Source organism: Amphiura filiformis, chromosome 15, assembly GCF_039555335.1.
Source record: "Amphiura filiformis chromosome 15, Afil_fr2py, whole genome shotgun sequence".
Taxonomy (NCBI): domain Eukaryota; kingdom Metazoa; phylum Echinodermata; class Ophiuroidea; order Amphilepidida; family Amphiuridae; genus Amphiura; species Amphiura filiformis.
The window spans coordinates 46,563,951-46,588,788 of NC_092642.1; the positions used below are offsets into that span (position 1 = coordinate 46,563,951).

The 24,838-nt window shown below is 39.5% G+C and overlaps 1 protein-coding gene across 1 annotated transcript; it reads right to left on the minus strand.

The window, feature by feature from the left end:
• Positions 1–2,004: 2,004 nt before the first annotated feature.
• LOC140170992 (uncharacterized) lies at positions 2,005–24,457 on the minus strand. Its single transcript, XM_072194178.1, has 11 exons — positions 24,430–24,457; positions 23,834–24,070; positions 16,720–16,854; positions 12,192–12,338; positions 11,319–11,446; positions 10,026–10,227; positions 8,456–8,528; positions 6,971–7,029; positions 4,163–4,497; positions 2,719–2,796; positions 2,005–2,283 (listed from the first exon to the last, which is right to left on the minus strand). Exons 1-10 carry the CDS (start codon positions 24,455–24,457, stop codon positions 2,719–2,721), a joined length of 1,422 nt encoding a protein of 473 aa, XP_072050279.1. The 3' UTR covers positions 2,005–2,283.
• Positions 24,458–24,838: the final 381 nt, after the last annotated feature.

Below are 24,838 nucleotides of genomic sequence, written 5' to 3' on the forward strand. Positions count from 1 at the left end.
AACTAATCAACTTTGTTGGCATTACTTAAAAAGTTGATGTAAGTCGTTGCGTCAACTTTTTAAGTAATGTCAACTTCTGAATTCAAGTTCAGGGAACTTAGAAAAATAAACAAGGTTCAAAGAACCAATTAGTTGAGTTATTGTAACTCAACATGCAAGTTGATGTAACTCATTCATATTAAGTTACTGGTACTTATTGTTTTGAGTTATTCCAATTTGGTACTTTGTTACTTAATTCACGTAATTTGATCATTTTCTGCACAATTAGCAGCATTCAAATATTTATTTTTGTAATCAGTGCAAAATGTAGTATACTATAGCACACCTCTAGAAAATTATGCTAACCTAGGCTAGTTTCATTTTCTGAGTTGCAACAACTCAATAAAGTATGTGCAAATGAGTGCGACCAACATAATGATATCGAGTCAGCGTTACTCAAAATGGTACTACTACTACTAATTCATTAGGACAGCAGGAAGGTAGACTTAAGGGGGTACTACACCCTGTGGTAAATTTGACTATTTTTGCATTTTCTCAAAAAATAATAACACACTGGTAACAAAAGTTATGTATATTATTGGGGCAAGGAATCCAATTACTCCACTGAAATTTCAGTGACTCAAGACAAGCGGTTCACTATATATGATAGGAAATGAGGTACATATTAGCGGTACCTTATTTCTTATCATAAATAACGAACCGCTTGTCTTGGGTCACTGAAATTCCAGTGTAGTAATTGGATTCCTTGCCCCAATACTATACATAAATTTTGTTACCAGGGTGTTATTAGTTTTTGAGAAAAATGCAAAAATAGGCACAGATTTATTGAGGGGTGTAGTACCCCCTTAATCAATCATAATAACATGATATTGAGGTAACTACTACACATTTCAGTAAGTTAATGCAAAAATTTAAAAGCTGACTTGAATAAGTTAAACATGCACAAACTATATAAATATATTTACTTTTCTATTATAAACACTTCTTTAAATAAAATAATAAAAAAACATAAACTTGTGGCATGATCTGATGAAATCAGTCTAAAGTCAGCAATAATGAAGTTAAGATATAGGTAAAAACAAGAAGCAAAATACAGTAAAAAATTGAAAAAAATGGATATATAAAAATCAAACCATTTGCAACCAAGTATTCCAGTGATTTAAGGATTACAACATCAGTAAGCATAGGTACTGAGTAAGTTTATCCTGGTAATAACTCAATTTTCAAAATATCTGACTTTGGTCTGTTTTGATCAGATCATCGTGTCAAATAATTATGAAATGTGTTGAGTGAAGTACGTATTGTATTGTATCAAGTACATTATCATGATTATGCTACATCAACATTTTGCATTCAATCATATTCTTTTAAGAATCCTGTTAAACTTGTTCATTGGCGACTTGCAAGAGTTATCCACGAGGATGTTTATAGTGGCTGCATACGGAAAGATTATGCTGCAATAACGATTGATTTCGCAGTAATTATACGCTTATATACGCTAAATACCGGATAAACTAGCTCACTATAAACACGCTCAACTATAATGGTCATCCACTATTGTCAGGATCATCTACTATTGTCGGCATCATCCACTATTGTCGGAATCATCTACTATAATTAGGTGACCCCACACTACAGCGGAATCTGCATCAATCTGCATCAATGCGATCACCCGAGATGTGCATCCATAATCTGAGATCCGTATCTGAGAAATGATCGCGTAGTGAGCGCGTTTCTTGAAAGGAAGTTATAGCGCATTACAACGCGTGTGCACGTAGGGCGCTCGTGACGCGATACCGTGTGCGTGTTGGACGCTTAAGTCGTGACGCCGTCTGCGCGCATAAGAGGACATCATATTGATCCGCATACAGTGGTGCTATTGATGCGGATTCCGCTACCGGTGTACAGTCGCCCATTAATGTCAAAAGAATCTACTATTGTCGGGATCATCTACTATAATTGTCGGGATTATCTAATATTGCCGGGATCATCTACTATTTATCTACAATTGTCTAAAGTTTGTTCGGCTTATGATAAGCGACTTATTACACTGTGTATTGATATAGAATGGAGTGCACGCAGTTGGGCGCAGCACGTATGGTGCGTGAATTTACGCGAGCGTGAGTTGGAACCTTTTTGACGCGCGCAGTAACAAAACCTAATAATTATCGCCTATTATAAAGTAGAGTATTATCTGATATAGCAAGTACAAATGAAGTTTGAGGTAATTGCGACATATTCTATGTTACAATCAGCTGCTTCATGTCGGTCCCTCAACTTGTCCTGTGAATAAATCAAGAAAAATAAATGAAATAATAGACATGAGTTTTCAAAATTGTTAGAGATTTGTATTTACATGGTTTGTTTTGTACTCACGCGCTCGTTTACACTACATGTACGACAAGGATATTTCATACGTGATGATCGTATTTACGCGTATATGGACACTGGATAAGTAAGTAGGTGGAAAGAGACTGGGCGGAAAAACGACATTTTTCGTAATAAAAGCATAGATCGTCAAAAAAAACCCAACAAAGCCACTTTCTGACAGTCTGGTGCAATGGGGAAGTAAGTGGAGACACCAAAGTTGGGTCACAAATAATTGTTTTTACCAACCCATTTTTAGATATTTTATTATGATTGCATCGTTTGTAAAATTTGTACAGAACGCGCACATGTGCGTGTAAGAACTATTATAATTTACAAAAATTGAATTACTTAGAATAGTATATCTGTGCCAACTCCATCGTTGTTAAGGGTATCAAGAGCAATCGGCTGGTCCCATGAGGCCATTATCTGTGAACGCAAATAAACGGAAAACGTCTTTATTATCTTTCACAGAGCCAAAAGGTTCTGTCATTGTTTGAATTAACTAAAATGATAATAATAATAATATTAATAATAATAACAATTATAATAATAACTAGAGATAATTTGCGCTCACAGAACGCAGACAATCGCAAAGCATGTAACCCTTTAATGGCCGTTTGACCTGACCTTTGACCTTAATGTTTCCCGGGTCACGACGTTTGTTGTCACCGAAATTAAGCCCCCATACCCCTTACAGACAATGAAATTACGGTATAAGATTTGACCCCAGATAACCTTTGACCTGACCCTGCAAAGTGTTCCAACAGATTCCCCCTGGTCATTAAGTTTGTTGTCACCGAGTTTGAGCCTCGTACCCCTTATAGATGTCCAAAAATGCATTTCTAAAATTTGACCTTTGACCTGACCCCTACAAAATGTTCCCCTGGTCATGAGATTTGTTGTCACTGAGTTTGAGCCCCATATCCCTTACAGATGTCCAGAAAAGGAAATTGTAAGATTTGACCCAAGATAACCTTTGACCTGACCCCTGCAAAGTGTTCCAAAATATTCCCTGGTCATTAAGTTTGTTGTCACAGAGTTTGAGTCCCGTACCCATTACAGATGTACAGAAAATGCATTTCTTAAATTTGACCTCTGCATGACCTTTGACCTGACCCCTGTAAAATGCTCCCCTGGTCATGAGATTTGTTGTCACTGAGTTTGAGCCCCATACCCCTTACGGATGTTGAGATAATGCAATTGTAAGATTTTACCCCCTTAATGACCCTTGACCCCAATTATTTGTACAACTTTTAGACACTGGCTAAAGGCGATGCAGGTATGCAAGTGACGACATTGTGTTATGTAATTTGTGGAAGAAGAAGCATTTTAGTGAAAATCACATTTTGGTCATAATGACCTTTGGATGACCTTGACCCCGAGTTGGTCATGTAACATTTGTGCCCCCACCCAATGGTCCTTGTGACCAAATATGGTCACATTGGCTTAAAGCATATGGCTACGATGGCTCGTTAAAAGTTTGACAGAAGAAAGAAAGAAAGAAAGAAGAAGAACTGACCAAAAACAGAACACTCGCAAATTGGAAATTTGCGATTGTAATAACAATTGTAATAATAATAATAACTGCTAGAATGTGCATATTTTTCCGCTGTAGGCCGTATACCTTCCTCGTGTAAAATCAAATTTCGAGATTTTCTCAAAAACGTAATTTTTGGTATACATACTATTATAACATCGGTCGCATTTATGCAGTCAAAATCAATTCACTTTTGTCAGTAAACCAAACGCACATTACATTTTCCCGACACACAGCTAAGAAGATTATTCTCACCCCTGTTATTGAAGGAGAATTGGGCGTTAAACCCGCTGCAGTTATCAGATTATCTGTCAATACAGGTACGTTCATATCCATGGTCACTCCTGCATTCATCCATTCTATAGGGTGAGCTAGCCCAGCTCCACCAAATGCAGGTTGCTCAACAAATTCGCTCAAAACTGATGTGGGCTCTGGCCTGTATTGGGTAGGTTGCGATATCGAACTACGACGAGCACGACGACACATGTAGAACCAACACAATAACAAACCTATCACAGTCATAACAAGGATTATGTCCATGATGATTAGGCTCCAGTTGAGAACAGACATGCCTTCTTGTTTTGCAGCGCCTGAAAACAAATTGTGAAAAAAAAACACAACCATTTGCTCATATCGTTATAAGTTTGACAAACTGTCGAGTGACAACCAAGATCTGGAAAGCGGAGAAGAGGAAGGCAAAGACGAGAATGTCGATATGATTTAACCCAAGGATAACTACCTACCGATTGGCCAAAATGAATATTGTGTCTAATTTTGAACCAATCAAGGAGGGTATTAATAAGATCATCAGCAAATGCAAGTTTTGACCATACATAGTTTAAAACCTAGTCATAATTTGCAATTGAAATGAGCATTTCAAGTTATCAACCAATCAGAAATGTTGTTCGATAACCAGTAGTGTCTATCATAGAGGGGATACTAGGGCAAGGGATGTACAAGGCAGAAAGAAATGGAAGATTCTTGAAGAGGGCTTCATACAACAGAGACACAGCCTAAAATCCTGGAAAAAATGTTGACACACTTTATGGGGTGAGGTGAGGTGAGTATATCGTTATCCGGGATCTTTATGAACACGTCAGAGTGCCGAATACGTAAAATCGCTGTTCTGAGTAAGTGGCGTTTGAACATTTTAGTACCATTCCATCGGTACTCCTAAACATTTATGATCTATCATTTGAAATGTATATTATATAAGTGAATGTTTAGTATTTATTTGAAATACTCTTATGTTATGAAACAATTCTCGAGTTTCACAATATGATGCGCCGCCAGCGGTTGCTTTAGGCAGTCAAATTTTCGACTCCAGAGTTGACATCGCCGTTCTAGCTGCTATTGAATTTTCACGCGAGTATTTTAATAAATATGTTGAAAACAGATCCACGAAGGATTCCCTGTGATCAATTAATAGAAAATGGATCTACTATAGTTGTAAATTGTTGTTTTAGTGTGCATTCGCATGTGACATCATTATAATGACATTTAAACCCACAATGATGCATGTTCCTGTATTGTATTCGTATTACGCGGGCTTTGGATGTCGACTCATTTTCCCATGATGCATTACGTATATTGGCCTCGACCCAGCGACTGCTGGATGCGCAACGTATTGTGAAACGCGAGAATTGAAATAGCCATGAAAACCGGTATATAAACCATAGTACTCATCATTGATTTGGGTTTTGTTTGCAGAAATTACTGGTTTTCCTACGTATATGGCTTATAGCCTTAACGTTTAGTGAATAATACAGTGAAAATAGCACGTTTCTAGGATTTTTAAGCAGAAAAACTTTTCGTACAATGTGTGCATGCTTTTCTGAGATTTTTTAATATTGCTAGAACATACTCATATAATTAAGAGGCATAAGTTTGCCGTTTTTGAAATTTCGTTTTGTCACTTTCTGTGTTCCTGTTTCTTGTGGCTGTCCGTGTTTTTGTCCGTTTTACCGTGTTTTGTCCGTTTACAAGAAGTTTAATAAAGATATATTACAAACTTTAACGCGCTTTTTACACGTTTATTTTATTGAAAGCAAGAACAGGCACACATATTTAATTTTTTCTTTTTATTTTATTCACTTCTTTGTTTTTAATTATTTCAATTTTATTTTTCCAACTACATGAAATCATGTTTTCGTGAAATTATCCGTTTTCCGTATCACGGAAAACTTATGGCTCTAATATAATTACGTTATAATGACGGCATGTGGGGATTTTTTTACTCATTTTGGCATCACTGGATAGAGGAGACCTATGGCATTTTAATAGGACATTAAAGGCCCATTCAGTGATTTGCTCATTCGTATGATCGTAAAAATGTTGGTACCTTTGTCATTGTCGTGTTAACATAGCTTGCTAGTGGTTCAGCCAAAAGCTGTGTATTTAAGACAAAATAAGGCAGTATACATGATTCTGTAATTTATATACTGACAGTATATAAATTAGCTACATGAATTTGAATGACTTATACTTCACTTTTAAGCAATTTATAAACATTTTTAATTTTGTTTACACTTGCGCTGGGATCACTGAATGGGTCTTTAATATAGAAAATCCGAGGGCTCCAGCTATACAATAGATCGATCCGCGTTGTACAAGTATAGGACTCGTCTCTTTGTCGAATTCATCAATCGCAGTTTGGTGCCAAATTAAAAACTTCGATATCTACATTGGGGACCACACATATTGAGAGCTATGGATAGTTTCACAATACTTTGGAGATCATATTTTTTCCAACAAAATTCTTAACTCCCCTGATATAAGCGAGTAATTGAAAGTTGAAGTGAGGGATTTTGTGTACACTTTCTATGACATGTGCAGTTCTACTGTGGTACTGCAGAGCATGATGGGATACACCTATCTGCTGCTGTGATTGGGGACTACCATCTAACATTAATTTTTGGTGGAAATGAAAGATCACTTGAAACGAATTCATAACGAATTATGTTTATAATAAACACATTTGTGCCAACCTCAATATAGGCCAATGATCCAAAAGACCCAAAGATCGACAACTGTGTCTGAAATCTTGACGTTACTTAAACTTACTTGATTGGCTGGGGTCTGTCGTATATTGGCATAGGCTGCCATAGAAACTAGGCGGACATCTGCATGGAGAAAACAAAAACATGAAGAAGGGTACATATTAATATAACGGCCAGTTGAAATCCAGTCCCCTAAGACGTGACTTTAACCTTCCACACAAGGAGTGTGAATTTCAAATGGGGTTATCTGATACCAAATGCTGAGGAGATTAAGGTCATAAGTGGTGTATGGATCTAAACTGAATAACCCAATACAGTTTGATCAGCTCGCAGTCGGCAGACTCTTTAACATCGCGGATTAATATCAATATATTTCTATTTTGAAATTGTCTTGTTACATCTCGCCAGAGCATTTCAAATTATTAATTCAAGTCCTATACTTTGTCTACTTCCTTTAACACACAACATATAGACCAGTCAGGTCAACTCAGCACTCTGTCCCACGATCTACTTTTCGGCATTGTGAAAAAGCGTAACAATAAGCCCAATCGCCATTATAACTTCCGGTTTTTGAGAGCAGTTTTGGGACACTTTGACCTCTGACATATTGGGGAACTTGATATTAATATTATTAATTAATTAATTATTGTCATAATGTTATCATTAAATATATTTAAATAATTAATTTATTCAATAACAATGTTTTTTGTGTTTGTTTTTATTTTTGTAAAATATTTTAGATTATATTTTGTATGCAGAAAAACCAATTTTTCTGAATTTTGCCAATAGGTCAGAGGGCAAAGTGTCCCAAAACTGCAAAAACTGTCCCACAATGCATTGCAAACTTCCAATGTCGATTGGGCTTATTCCCGCCGATTACGAGCTGATCAAACTATAGAGGCTCTATCCATCTATCCAAAAGATATATTGCACAATATAACAAAAGAGTAAAATTACATTCAATATAAACATGTAGGCATAATGTCCAAGATGAAAATACAATGGTGAGTCTTGAGAATAGTAAAATTCCCAATGGATCTGAGGTTGGGTGTTGCCGCAATTGCATTAACAATTGTCAAAACTATTGCCATAGGTGTCTTTTAGACCATAGCACTTCCCTTTCAATTATTTTTCCTTGGTTGAATCCATCTTTCGTAAATCTTGTTGAAATCCACACTACCCCTGTGGAAGATTTTGAAAATATCTTCCACAGGGGGTGTATGTTTTTAAATGTAATTGGTCAGGGGTAATCATTTTGAAACCCATACTTCCCCTGTATTATGTCTTTACTTATATCTTCCACAACTGGAGTGAGTATGACAAATGGAAGTTACCAGATTGTCTATTCTATTCTATTCAAAACTCATTCTCCCTCTATTGAAGGTATACACCGTCTTTAAGGCAAAAACGGCAAAAATCAGTAACATCGCCCTCTGTTGACGGATGCAAAGGATGATCGCTACTCGCGCTGGGCGAATCGCCTGCAGCACTGCGCGTGTCAGATAGGGACCGGTTTATAGTAAAATGTTAAAACGTTTTGATCACTTACATGCATCTAAAATCGTCTGCGAATCCATCGCACGTCCCACCGTTTTCACATTGTGAATTGGAACACGGTTGATCTGTAAAGGTCAAAATACGTTAAAAGAAAACTAATGGTCATAAAAAAACCTTTTTGCATGGTCATATACATGCATGATAACGCTCCATGATAACTAATATCAAATGATATTTAAACTATGGAACAAATTGATAATATAGGACATGACCTGAATTCCATTTAAGGTCCATATTCACTATGGACCGCAATGGCCTCATCCCGATGGCATAGTTCAATTACCTCAATTAAATCAATCGCAATTACGTAATACTATGTCAACGGGATCACGCGCTTGAGAAATGAACCACGATCGAAACAATCGCCACACAAAGTATATGTCACTTGAAGGCATACCAAAATAGCGTGATCCGGTAAGCAACAATATTACGTTACCACGTCGATGCTGAATACGTCGTAGTGAATACGTCATACCTTAGAGACATTGCGATTTCCAAACGTAGACATCGGACGTACGTTGATATATTCAAAACCACTCTCCCGTATCGAAGCGAGGTCACGTATTTAGCTATTTTTGAAGATATTCCACGTGCGAAATCGACGTAGATACATCGTTGAAAATGCACAAAATTTGTCAATTTCAAAATATGTTAAAGACAGTCAAAGATAATGAACATACGAAGGAAAGTCTAATTATTATTATGATCCTTTTTGTTTGTAACAAATCATTATAATAAAGGTACAGCGATGTATTACTAAATTTAAACGCAATATTCATACGCAGAGATTGCCCATTGAAATGTGTGTGATACTTTGCGTACAAAAATGACAATGCGATTTCCCATTTTGGATTCCAACGTAGAATAAAACGCAGATGCTACGTTGAAATATGCCAATTTTGTCTATCCATGCAACGCGCCCAAGTCCATGACAACGCGCCTTATTTTCAAAGACGATGTATGAGCAATCTAAAAATATATGTTTTGGGGCAACTATAATATTTGGGGAGCACAATTAAGTTTAATCAGCATACTGTTATTTTTTCAATCACTATGCCCTCCATCGACCTAGATTAGAGTAGATCAAATATTATAGTCTTTATTCCAGATGATTCGTTCTCCTTCGTGACGAATGAGCACAATCCAGTTTGGAACCGAGACTAGCAATATTTAACACCGTATTAACGTACGTAAAAACGTACGTTCCACGTGCTGCGTTTGGAACATCGCAATATGTCTCTTATTTGCAGGTTCACGCTTGGTTTGCACACCTGTTAGCAACCCATTTTTTTGTTGTGATCATTTTGATCGTGGTTCCGAACACAGCGTGAACCAGTTGACCTGGCAACGATTGATTTTGACGTCACACTACCACGACTACGACGGCGAAACGGTTTAAGATCCATTGTTACTAAGTCGACAAATATGTACAATAACGACAATGTATGTACGTTTTTATACGTCAACAACTTATTGTGTGTATATTTAAATTTATGCTATCAAAAATCCCTGGACTACGGAAAGCTGAACCCCTTAGAAAGCATGAAAAAGGAGATACTTACCGGAAAGGATAAGTCTGACGGTAGAGTCTTGGATGTAATAATCATCATCTACAAAGGTGTAAAAAATTTCATTTATCCGAGACGGGGTAAGATCGCTGCCCGCTTCTGCGTAGACAGTATAGTTGACGATTATACTACCCGGACAAATACCTGTTAAGGTTACGTTCATGACTCCTTCATATCTAGAATACATCTTATACAGCTGTATTTAAGAAAAAGAAATGGAGTTTTATTAACTAGCATTCCACTGTATTTTCAGTCACGGGAACAGTTTGTTTGAAAGGAATCACTAGGATCCACAACATGTTCATCCATCAGGGCACAGTTCTTTAACCCCAACACATTTGTACATTCATTGAATGACCTTTAAAAATGTGGTTACACAAATTCATACTCCACAACTTGAGGTCAATTTTTTTACTATATGATTGTTTAATTGAGGGTATTGAACTATGCCAATGGGATGAGGCCATTGTGGACCATAGTGAATAAACTCAAATTATTCGTTACAAGGTCACTAACAATGACATTTTATGTCAACTGACTGCAAGAATATCATTTGTGGCAGGTATTTTTTCAAATCCAAATTAATCATTAAGCGTTTAAGTTTTATTACAATTCTTCAAGTTTAACCCTCTCTGCATGGGTGTCGACTGCAGACGAAAAGTTTCAAATTTTCTTCAAAAATTCAAAAATGTCAAAATTGTATATTTTCATGACCATATTTGGAATCAGCATAAAAAATACACGAAAAAGCCTACATGGGTGGTTCTTAAGATAGCTATAGATTATTTTCAGCACATATCTCAAAACTTTTACTTTTTATGTTGAAGCCTTTGACCAGCAAGAAGAACATTATTAATAATTCTAATTAGGCACTGCATCCATGTCGATCGATGCTGCTGTGAACCAATACTGATTGATGAAGTATCGACTAACTAATATTAGAAATGGTAAAATTGTATTGATTAATACATTACATACACAGGTTATTAACAATTAACAACGATAGACAAAGTTACCTTGCTTTAAAGTGAAGGACATTCATTAAAACTGTAGGTAGTTTTGAAATGGAAAAAAGTTGGCAAAAAACGAGGAAAACAACAGTATTAACAAAGTTCAGGGCACTTTTACCCACATGCGCCCGGCTCATTGGTCTTCACTAAGTAAAATCAACCTATCGATATACCAAAATCGGTGAAAAGGTACATGTACCCCCTCCCAAACCGTGGCACATCCCCGTACACCTTTAACCTGAGCTAAGAGAGCCCCCTTGGGGGATTTCCTACTCACCATTGATTCCAAGAATAAATATTTGTTAAATTCTCTATGTCCTCTTCGTGTACATTCTGGAGCATCAAGAGAAACTCGTTTACCCTCGTATTCCTGGACTTTGAATCCACTTGTCAGGGCTAACACATCTATAGGAAAAGAAGATTTAAATCATTTTGGTTTTTCATTTTGGTTTTTGGAAATCCACACTACCCCTGTCTTCCACGGGGGAGTATGAATTTCAAATGGAACAAATACATATAAGCATCTCCATTTGAATTTCATACACCCTCTGAGAAAGATTCAGCCTGAATCTTCCACAGAGGGAGGATGAGTTTCAAATAGATTTGCTAAGGTGAAATATGCGTTGTGCAAATAAATTTGGTGGAAATTGCATGTTTCTAAGATTTTGAAGCAGAAAACCGGATTTTGGCCTATACTTTGTGTATAATTTTCTGGGACTTTGCAATTTTGCGATGGCGTACTGTACACTTTATTACATCATAGCTACGTCACGCGGGGAATGTTTGTACTTATTTTGGAATCACTGGAGCTCTACATTGGCATTCAATATAGCACTACAGAACATTTAATATAAAGGAAAAACAAATGGTTTTTTTAATGGGGGTGGGTGGGGTGCGGTGCTCAGCTGTACTATACAGCTAAGTATACGATTCGTCTCTTTGTCAAATCCATTAACGTATATTGTTAAAGTTATGTTTATATGTCAAAACTGACCATAATAAACTTTTATGAATTGGTGGAAAATGAGAGATCACCTGAAACATAATATTAGAAGCATACCTTAACTCAATTTGCTTAAAATTCTCCATTTGTCGAATTCATAACGAATTATTCAGAACAGCAATAATAACAAAACAACAAAACCCTTACTTTTTCCTGTGACGTCGACACACCTATCGTTGACTCTGAGGTCTATGACCATCGGTGGCTGGCACATACAACTATACCCGGGTTCCTGGTTTTCACACTTTAAGTTATTTGGACATACTGGTGGCACAGTGTCACACTCGTTAGTGTCTAGGGTAAAACACGATACATATATCATTGGGAGAGGGAGAAATAAATGCCTGACATATCAAAAAGATTCAAGTTCCTTTATCAGAAAATATCGATATTTCATGATACTTAAGCTCTTTGTCAAAAAACGTCGTTTACATCAATAACGCCAAATAGCAATATAACATTAATGATATTAGGTCAAATGAAATTTAATATTAGAGACATTGCGATTTTCCTAACGCAGCACGTGGAACGTACGTTTTCGCGTACGTTTTTACGTACGTTAATACGGTGTTAAATATTGCTAGTCTCGGTTTCAGACTGGATTGTGCTCATTCGTCACAAAGGAGAACAAGACAGCTAGAATAATGACTATAATATTTGATCTAATCTAATAGCTTCTAACCTAGGTCGATAGAGGGCATAGTGATTGAAAAAATAACAGTGAGCTGAGTCTCTGCCTAAATTCAAACAGACCGCTTTTGATTTTGATTAAAATTTTGACCTACATGCTGATTAAACCTAATTGTTTTTTTGTGCTCCCCAAATATTATAGTTGTCCCAAAACATATATTTTGGTAGATTAAAGATCACTACATACATACATACATCATGACTTTACTTTCAAAATGAAACTTTTTCGTCCTGAAAATTGGGCGCGTTGCATGGACTTAGACATAAGGTAAAATCAGCATAATCACGTAGCATCTGCGTTTTTATTCTACTTTGGAATCCAAAATGGGAAATCGCAATGTCATTTTTTTAACGCAAAGTATCACACACATTTCAATGGGCAATCTCTGCGTGTGAATATTGCGTTTAAATTTAGTCCATTTTTAACACATCGCTGTACCTTTATTATAATGATTTGTTACAAACAAAAATGATCATAATAATAATTAGACTTTCCTTCATATGTTCATTATCTTTGACTGTCTTTAACATATTGTGAAATGGACAAATTTTGTGAATTTTCAACGATGTATCTACGTCGATTTCGCACGTGGAATATCTTCAAAAATTAAATACGTGACCTCGCTTCGATACAGGAGAGTGGTTTTGAATAGATCAACGTACGTCCGATGTCTACGTTTGGAAATCGCAATGTCTTTATTGAGTAATTTGGAACGCTAAACTCGTAAAAGCTCATAACCTGTCATTATTTTGTGGATAAGAATACTAAACATAATTATACAATCAAATGCATCGCGTTTACATGACTTCAAAGGTTTTATCTCCATACACTAACAATTTTCAATGTAATAATGGTAACTTATCTTATCATACCTTACTATGCTATGTCAAAAGCATACGATGAAATGTTATACTAGTACAGCTGCTAACCTGAACCATTGTGCACTTCCAAATAGAAGCATGAGAGTTATCAAACATTACTCTCTATTCCAGAAAAATGCAGAACTAATTTTTTTGAATAAAAGAATATTATCCTGTTTGGCCACACGAACATAGCTAAACCCTAATCCTTTAGTTAGTCGCAACTAGCAATAAAAGTCAATTTTAATATTTAACCAGTTTTTGGAAATAATGACCAAGAACATGCCTTTTTAGGGTATTTTTCGTATGCAGTAACAATCAAGCCCAAAGACTTGTACTAAGACTAATTTCAGTTTATGCATTCTAATTTTTGGAAAAGACATGTTTCATTCTTATATAAACAAAACATAATTAAAGTAACACACAAAAACGTGAAAATTAGAACAAAATGTCGGCCTATACTCAAGATTTTGAATGCTTTGTGTGACTTGATTGTATGAAAACATGCCGAAAATGCATGTTTTTGGCTCTTTTTTTTCCCAAGAAATTAGTAAAATAGTGAACTTTTTCTTTTATCTCCAGTTAGGACAAAATGAATGATTAGGGTTGAACTATGTTTCATTTGGCAGAACTTGATAATAATTTTGTAATCCCAAAAATCAGTGCTGTAGTGAGGGAGTAAGTACAAGGTACGTCCAAGGTTAATTTTAGGACGCTAGAGGTCACACAAGGTCATACAGGGGTAAAAGAATGAAAATGTTCCAATCTTGTTGCGCCTATACCAAATTACTCGTCCAATTACAAGGATTAAGAAATATATCGATGTAATGATAATGCGATGTGTTAGCAGTTGTACTATCCTGGAATTAAACAATCATAAATGACTTGTATTGCTGGTTACTCTGAACCGGCATCCGTACAATTCGTAATTACAAACGACTCGGTTTTTACATACTCAAGCGGTTACACAACACTAAAATAAAGAAAAACAACAACAAAACCGATTTCGCCTGCCGGTAGTCCCGTATATTGTTAAAGTTATGTTTATATGTCAAAACTGACCGTCATAAACTTCTGGAAGTCTTGCTTTAATAAATATTTATTGAAAATTCTTATTCAATGGGTGCGTCTTGTGAAGAATTCACGTAATTTGATTGGTTTTCAGGTGTATAATATCTCACAATAGTTGATAGTGATATTAGTCAGGGCGCGCGCCGCCGCGCAACGGCGGCACGCTTGTTGCTCCTCAATGATCGCGCGATAATGCGTTCGCGTAATACACGTGCGAGAACTAAGAACGCGATTCGGCGGCTTAGATGTTCGTGATGGTTTCGTTCATTTAAAACAACGGGATGTCCTCACAAAAGTAACTTTATTTTTTTCTCGCAAAAATTACATTAAAACTGAATAAGAATGAGAATAAATGATAGGATTTTGTCTTTTGCCTATCAATATCGTGTCATAATGGATGGGCTGGCATTTTTTAAGTGGATACCGGCTGCGCCGGCATCCACTACTCAAATCTACTCAAATCTACTCATCCACTACTCTCTAATTATCACTAATATGGGAGGCGCCATTTTGAAATAAATTGTAGGGTAAACATGGTAAATGTGACACCATCATGGTCATATTTAAAAGCGTACCGACCGGAGGGGGCCTGACCCGGGCAGGGGACAAAGATGCCCCCTGGCTCGAAATACCGCGGTACAAAATTCAAGTGAACATAATTTGTTATGTGCATCTTCCTTTGGCCCGGTTTTAGGCCACATTTGTCCTCATTTTAGCCCATCTCAGCATTAAAATAGCAAAATATCAGGCGATTCACGAGCATTTGTCCCTGTAAACACAGTTTAGTATCGGGTCAGCGTGTTGTTTGGAAATTTTACCCCCTCTGGCTGATGGCCCCGGTACGCCCCTTACGGATTGAGTGAATAACAATGCACTGATTACAAGACGAAGGTTTATACATGCACAGATATTTGTAACAAGTAAACAATCTCTACCGATATGATAATGAAAAAATGGGGTGTTATTCCTTTATAATCAGACAGAATAAAATAGACTAGTTTGCGTCTGACGTCATCCGTTCCGTTTTTAGTGCGTTCATGCAATTTATTTTGGCAAAACAAAGACAGACGTCGCGCTTTTTTAATTGTAAAAAAATATAGAACCTGTGCGACGTATCTTGTCACGTGAGCTCCATTAACCAATCACCGTTTACCAGCCAAATCTATTACTCTGCAAATTAATTTACTATTACCAGTCCGGTCCGACTGCCTGATCAGGAAGTACTGCCGAATCAGGCAGCATGTTGCCGAGTCAGTCAGTATGGTATCCCACAATGCAATGCTCTATTTCAAATAGAGCATCTTTTAATATACCATTATTTCTTGGTTTAGAGTAAAGAAGTAGGGAAAATATATAAAATTATCAATGAATGTACAATTAGTAGTCATTTTTCATCAATTTTAGTTAAAATAAAGTTAATTTGCATATTTAAATCAAATTTTAAAAAAACCGTTAGAAATTGTTTTGTTATTTAAATTATTTTTCTCCCGGTGGAATTTTTTTTCGCCCGGTGAAAAATTGTCAACTGACATGTAGCTCATGTGTCAAAGTAAAATTTCCACCGATCTTTTATAAAATCACCATGAACAATTTAGTCCTTAGTCTGTCGAATTCGGAAGGGTTACCAAAGCCTGTGTTGCCTAACTCGGCAACATGCTGCCTGATTCGGCAGTACTTCCTGATCAGGCAGTCGGACCGGACTGATTACATCTTAATAGAACCTCGGATTCCTTTTCTCCGATCAGCACCAGACGAACCAACCTTCCGTGCTTTTGCGTGCTATAAACCAATCAAGGGTCGTGGGAAGTTTGATTGACGGTGACATCCGATGCAAACTAGTCTTTTGTAATTCTGTCGACTCAGATTATGACAATTAAGCATTATGTTAGTAACAATTGACCTTTTCGGTAAATCCCATAAGCCTTTGCGAGTACACATGAGAACTCGATATGCGCCGATACGCACATCGTTTATCGAACATCGTTACTGCGCATTGAAGTCGGCGTGACGGGATTTACCGAAAAGGTCAATTATCTATTACAAGTTTTCTTACCAGTTTGACATCCTTCTCCTGTATATTCCGAGGGACATTTACACCAATCGGAAGGACAGGTGCCATTCATACAGGTGCCACCATTCATACAGGTGCCACCATTCATACATACCACAGTACATGGTTGGTTTGAATCTATAAAGATACATAATTTAATGTGCTAGTCATAGGCTTCAATTTAAAAAGTCCCAAGTTTTGAGATATTTTTTCAAAATATCAAGAGCTATTATATCTTAAAAACCACTTTCATACCGATTCGAAATATGGTTATAATTCACAATTCTGAATTTTTTATTTGAAAAAGTAATTGAAACTCGTCGGCAGACCACACCCGCGTAGAGAGGGTTGGTGCAATTGAGTTTCTCATTAAGTCAAAAACAAAACAAGATACACTCTTGGAACTAATATGCCTACAATAATTGGACGGTTATGCCGATTCACGACCTGGAATATATAACCATTGTACCGTTATTGAACCTAATAGCATATATCGTATTTTATAAATATAATCCTTTTGGGTATGGCCAAGTGAACGGTTGCAGCAAACTATATCTTATAAGTTGGCATGCAATGGTAAGTTACGAAAAATTGAAAAACTGTTCTTGAAAAACTAAAGAAAACTAGATGTCACAGGCCGACCCCCTCCCAATAACCCAATATATAGCCCCTAACTCACTATAGCTCCTCTTAACCCATCCTCACGTCCCACAGTCCACACCCCTTAAAGCCGTAATGTACGATCTTTTAAAATGAGTTTGGTTAATTTTTTTAATCTGATTTTTTAGCATATTTGTAATGTTTACACATGTCCCAACTTAAACCTATTTGGCCTTTATTGTGTTTTTGGACAACAGAGCAATAATAAACACAATTATGACTTACCCCCCGAAACCAACAGCGACTAGGATAGTAAATGAGTTTTCTTTCATTTTACCTTATTAGTTTTGCTGAAAGTTACCAGACAACTTTCCGGACAGTTTTTACTAATTCAGTTGTTATAATATTTAGCAAAGAATAAAAAATCAATATTTGACTGAAATCGTATATTAAGGTTTAACTCACCGTGACACCTCTTAACCCAACCTGTCCATTCGTAATCCACCATGACTCCTCTTATCACAGCATGACACCGCTTAACCCACAATGACAAGTCTTGATCCACCATGACACACATTAACACACCGTGACACCCCTTAACCCAACCTGGCCATTCGTAATCCACCATGACTCCTCTTATCACAGCATGACACCGCTTAACTCACCCTGACAAGTCTTGATCCACCATGACACACCTTAACACACCGTGACACCCCTTAACCCAACCTGGCCATTCGTAATCCACCATGACTCCTCTTATCACAGCATGACACCGCTTAACCCACAATGACAAGTCTTGATTCACCATGACACACCTTAACACACCGTGACACCCCTTAACCCAACCTGTCCATTCGTAATCCACCATGACTCCTCTTATCACAGCATGACACCGCTTAACTCACCCTGACAAGTCTTGATCCACCATGACACACCTTAACACACCGTGACACCCCTTAACCCAACCCTGGCCATTCGTAATCCACCATGACTCCTCTTATCACAGCATGACACCGCTTAACCCACAATGACAAGTCTTGATTCACCATGACACACCTTAACACACCGTGACACCCCTTAACCCAACCTGTCCATTCGTAATCCACCATGACTCCTCTTATCACAGCATGACACCGCTTAACTCACCCTGACAAGTCTTGATCCACCATGACACACCTTAACACACCGTGACACCCCTTAACCCAACCTGTCCATTCGTAATCCACCATGACTCCTCTTATCACAGCATGACACCGCTTAACTCACCCTGACAAGTCTTGATCCACCATGACACACCTTAACACACCGTGACACCCCTTAACCCAACCTGGCCATTCGTAATCCACCATGACTCCTCTTATCACAGCATGACACCGCTTAACTCACCCTGACAAGTCTTGATCCACCATGACACACCTTAACACACCGTGACACCCCTTAACCCAACCTGGCCATTCGTAATCCACCATGACTCCTCTTATCACAGCATGACACCGCTTAACCCACAATGACAAGTCTTGATTCACCATGACACACCTTAACACACCGTGACACCCCTTAACCCAACCTGTCCATTCGTAATCCACCATGACTCCTCTTATCACAGCATGACACCGCTTAACTCACCCTGACAAGTCTTGATCCACCATGACACACCTTAACACACCGTGACACCCCTTAACCCAACCTGTCCATTCGTAATCCACCATGACTCCTCTTATCACAGCATGACACCGCTTAACTCACCCTGACAAGTCTTGATCCACCATGACACACCTTAACACACCGTGACACCCCTTAACCCAACCTGTCCATTCGTAATCCACCATGACTCCTCTTATCACAGCATGACACCGCTTAACTCACCCTGACAAGTCTTGATCCACCATGACACACCTTAACACACCGTGACACCCCTTAACCCAACCTGTCCATTCGTAATCCACCATGACTCCTCTTATCACAGCATGACACAGCTTAACCCACAATGACAAGTCTTGATTCACCATGACACACCTTAACACACCGTGACACCTTAACCCAACCTGGCCATTCGTAATCCACCATGACTCCTCTTATCACAGCATGACACCGCTTAACCCACCCTGACAAGTCTTGATCCACCATGACACACCTTAACACACCGTGACACCCCTTAACCCAACCTGTCCATTCGTAATCCACCATGACTCCTCTTATCACAGCATGACACCGCTTAACTCACCCTGACAAGTCTTGATCCACCATGACACACCTTAACACACCGTGACACCCCTTAACCCAACCTGGCCATTCGTAATCCACCATGACTCCTCTTATCACAGCATGACACCGCTTAACCCACAATGACAAGTCTTGATTCACCATGACACACCTTAACACACCGTGACACCCCTTAACCCAACCTGTCCATTCGTAATCCACCATGACTCCTCTTATCACAGCATGACACCGCTTAACCCACAATGACAAGTCTTGATTCACCATGACACACCTTAACACACCGTGACACCCCTTAACCCAACCTGTCCATTCGTAATCCACCATGACTCCTCTTATCACAGCATGACACCGCTTAACCCACCCTGACAAGTCTTGATTCACCATGACACACCTTAACACACCGTGACACCCCTTAACCCAACCTGTCCATTCGTAATCCACCATGACTCCTCTTATCACAGCATGACACCGCTTAACCCACCCTGACAAGTCTTGATCCACCATGACACACCTTAACACACCGTGACACCCCTTAACCCAACCTGTCCATTCGTAATCCACCATGACTCCTCTTATCACAGCATGACACAGCTTAACTCGCCCTGACAAGTATTGATCCACCATGACACACCTTAACACACCGTGACACCCCTTAACCCATCCTGTCCATTCGTAATCCACCATGACTCCTCTTATCACAGCATGACACCGCTTAACCCACAATGACAAGTCTTGATTCACCATGACACACCTTAACACACCGTGACACCCCTTAACCCAACCTGTCCATTCGTAATCCACCATGACTCCTCTTATCACAGCATGACACCGCTTAACCCACCCTGACAAGTCTTGATTCACCATGACACACCTTAACACACCGTGACACCCCTTAACCCAACCTGTCCATTCGTAATCCACCATGACTCCTCTTATCACAGCATGACACCGCTTAACCCACAATGACAAGTCTTGATCCACCATGACACACCTTAACACACCGTGACACCCCTTAACCAAACCTGTCCATTCGTAATCCACCATGACTCCTCTTATCACAGCATGACACCGCTTAACCCACCCTGACAAGTCTTGATCCACCATGACACACCTTAACACACCGTGACACCCCTTAACCCAACCTGTCCATTCGTAATCCACCATGACTCCTCTTATCACAGCATGACACCGCTTAACCCACCCTGACAAGTCTTGATTCACCATGACACACCTTAACACACCGTGACACCCCTTAACCCAACCTGTCCATTCGTAATCCACCATGACTCCTCTTATCACAGCATGACACCGCTTAACCCACAATGACAAGTCTTGATCCACCATGACACACCTTAACACACCGTGACACCCCTTAACCCAACCTGGCCATTCGTAATCCACCATGACTCCTCTTATCACAGCATGACACCGCTTAACCCACAATGACAAGTCTTGATCCACCATGACACACCTTAACACACCGTGACACCCCTTAACCCAACCTGGCCATTCGTAATCCACCATGACTCCTCTTATCACAGCATGACACCGCCTAACCACCCTGACAAGTCTTGATCCACCATGACACACCTTAACACACCGTGACACCCCTTAACCCAACCTGGCCATTCGTAATCCACCATGACTCCTCTTATCACAGCATGACACCGCTTAACCCACAATGACAAGTCTTGATTCACCATGACACACCTTAACACACCGTGACACCCCTTAACCCAACCTGTCCATTCGTAATCCACCATGACTCCTCTTATCACAGCATGACACCGCTTAACCCACAATGACAAGTCTTGATTCACCATGACACACCTTAACACACCGTGACACCCCTTAACCCAACCTGTCCATTCGTAATCCACCATGACTCCTCTTATCACAGCATGACACCGCTTAACCCACCCTGACAAGTCTTGATCCACCATGACACACCTTAACACACCGTGACACCCCTTAACCCAACCTGTCCATTCGTAATCCACCATGACTCCTCTTATCACAGCATGACACCGCTTAACTCACCCTGACAAGTCTTGATCCACCATGACACACCTTAACACACCGTGACACCCCTTAACCCAACCTGGCCATTCGTAATCCACCATGACTCCTCTTATCACAGCATGACACCGCTTAACCCACAATGACAAGTCTTGATTCACCATGACACACCTTAACACACCGTGACACCCCTTAACCCAACCTGTCCATTCGTAATCCACCATGACTCCTCTTATCACAGCATGACACCGCTTAACCCACCCTGACAAGTCTTGATTCACCATGACACACCTTAACACACCGTGACACCCCTTAACCCAACCTGTCCATTCGTAATCCACCATGACTCCTCTTATCACAGCATGACACCGCTTAACCCACAATGACAAGTCTTGATTCACCATGGCACACCTTAACACACCGTGACACCCCTTAACCCAACCTGTCCATTCGTAATCCACCATGACTCCTCTTATCACAGCATGACACCGCTTAACCCACCCTGACAAGTCTTGATCCACCATGACACACCTTAACACACCGTGACACCCCTTAACCCAACCTGTCCATTCGTAATCCACCATGACTCCTCTTATCACAGCATGACACAGCTTAACTCACCCTGACAAGTATTGATCCACCATGACACACCTTAACACACCGTGACACCCCTTAACCCATCCTGTCCATTCGTAATCCACCATGACTCCTCTTATCACAGCATGACACCGCTTAACCCACAATGACAAGTCTTGATCCACCATGACACACCTTAACACACCGTGACACCCCTTAACCCAACCTGTCCATTCGTAATCCACCATGACTCCTCTTATCACAGCATGACACCGCTTAACTCACCCTGACAAGTATTGATCCACCATGACACACCTTAACACACCGTGACACCCCTTAACCCATCCTGTCCATTCGTAATCCACCATGACTCCTCTTATCACAGCATGACACCGCTTAACCCACAATGACAAGTCTTGATCCACCATGACACACCTTAACACACCGTGACACCCCTTAAAACACCGTGACACCCCTTAACCCAACCTGTCCATTCGTAATCCACCATGACTCCTCTTATCACAGCATGACACCGCCTACCCCACCCTGACAAGTATTGATCCACCATGACACACCTTAACACACCGTGACACCCCTTAACCCAACCTGTCCATTCGTAATCCACCATGACTCCTCTTATCACAGCATGACACCGCTTAACTCACCCTGACAAGTCTTGATTCACCATGACACACCTTAACACACCGTGACACTTAACCCAACCTGTCCATTCGTAATCCACCATGACTCCTCTTATCACAGCATGACACCGCTTAACCCACAATGACAAGTCTTGATCCACCATGACACACCTTAACACACCGTGACACCCCTTAAAACACCGTGACACCCCTTAACCCAACCTGTCCATTCGTAATCCACCATGACTCCTCTTATCACAGCATGACACCGCCTACCCCACCCTGACAAGTATTGATCCACCATGACACACCTTAACACACCGTGACACCCCTTAACCCAACCTGTCCATTCGTAATCCACCATGACTCCTCTTATCACAGCATGACACCGCTTAACTCACCCTGACAAGTCTTGATTCACCATGACACACCTTAACACACCGTGACACCCCTTAACCCAACCTGTCCATTCGTAATCCACCATGACTCCTCTTATCACAGCATGACACCGCTTAACTCACCCTGACAAGTCTTGATTCACCATGACACCCCTTAACACACCGTGACACCCCTTAACCCAACCTGTCCATTCGTAATCCACCATGACTCCTCTTATCACACCGTTACATCGCTTAACTCACCCTGACAAGTATTGATCCACCATGACACACCTAGACACCCCTTAACACACCGTGACACCCCTTAACCCACTCTGACACCATTTAATCCACCCGGCACCATTTAACCCACACTTACCCCTTTATATCCACCATGACAGTCGACACTTTTTGATCAACATTAACACCCTTTGACCCACTCTGACACCCCTTGCACCCATCACGATACCCCTTGGCAAACCATGACACTAGTTGACCCACAATGGTACCCTCGACCCACCGTGACACATCTTGAACAGTTGAATCTATAAACATTTAAAAATACACTAGCGGCCACCTGTCTTTTTCGGTCACCATATTTCGCGGTTGGTAAATGCTTATGTAAATGTTTCATTTAATATGATTTAGAATTTACTGTAAGAAATTTAAACTTAAAGTTACCATCGCCATCAGCAGAATCATTATCCATGATCATGATATCAGTGCTGCCTACACCAGTCATTTCTGGCCCAGCATCAAAGTGCAAAGAGAGAACTCTTGGAGGCTCGGGCTTATTGTTATCTTTAAGTTGGATGACAACGTCTTTCACCATTTCCTTTTCATTAAATACGACTTCATAATTGGACAGTTCTGTGTAGTCAATGCCCGGCAAAGCGGTCTTAGATCTCGTCGAGACGCCTGCAAGAACATTCAGCAAAAAGGTTGTGTAATTAAGAAATAATGGGTAATGCAGTATTCTTTACACCCAAATAATGTGTCCATGGCAGTAAAGACGTGACCAACTGTTTTCAAAATACCCCCAAACAGGTATTTGGTCTTTTCGCAAAAAATGTCCCTTAAACAAAGAAGTTTGAACCAAACCATGAACCCCTAAAACAGGTTTACATTTTCAAATAGATTGAAAATTCTCTTTATCTTAAAATCGATGTTTGAAATCCCCTAAACGCGGAACTCCGTGTTCTTTCACTAAAACACCCCATTTTCACTCAGTTTGTTTGTGTGTATACACCCAGGGGACTCAGTACAAATGAACATACGGGAATGTGCCGCAAACATGGGTAGCATATTTGGCCTTTTGGTATATCAATGACCCCTTTTCCTAGGCCAATTTTGGTTCTTTGGGTCCTTTTTTCAAAAGTTTCAAATTTTTTCGGAAAATAGCCCAATTTTGCCTTATTTTAGCCAACATTTTCGAAATTTCCCCAAAATTTTGGGGGAAAAGTTGTAAAAAGTTAGACAATTTGAGTAAATTTGGCCTAAAATTTTGAATTTTTGTGTATCGATGGGTCCAAATTTCTTGAAAAAATTGGTATATTGATGGGTTCATATTCAAATTATCAGCGGCACATCTAGTGGCGTAGCGTGGGTCATCCGATGGGGGGCACCGGGTCTGATGGGGGGGCACAAGCCGTTTTCGGCCATTTTCCTATGGGATTTTTTAAAATT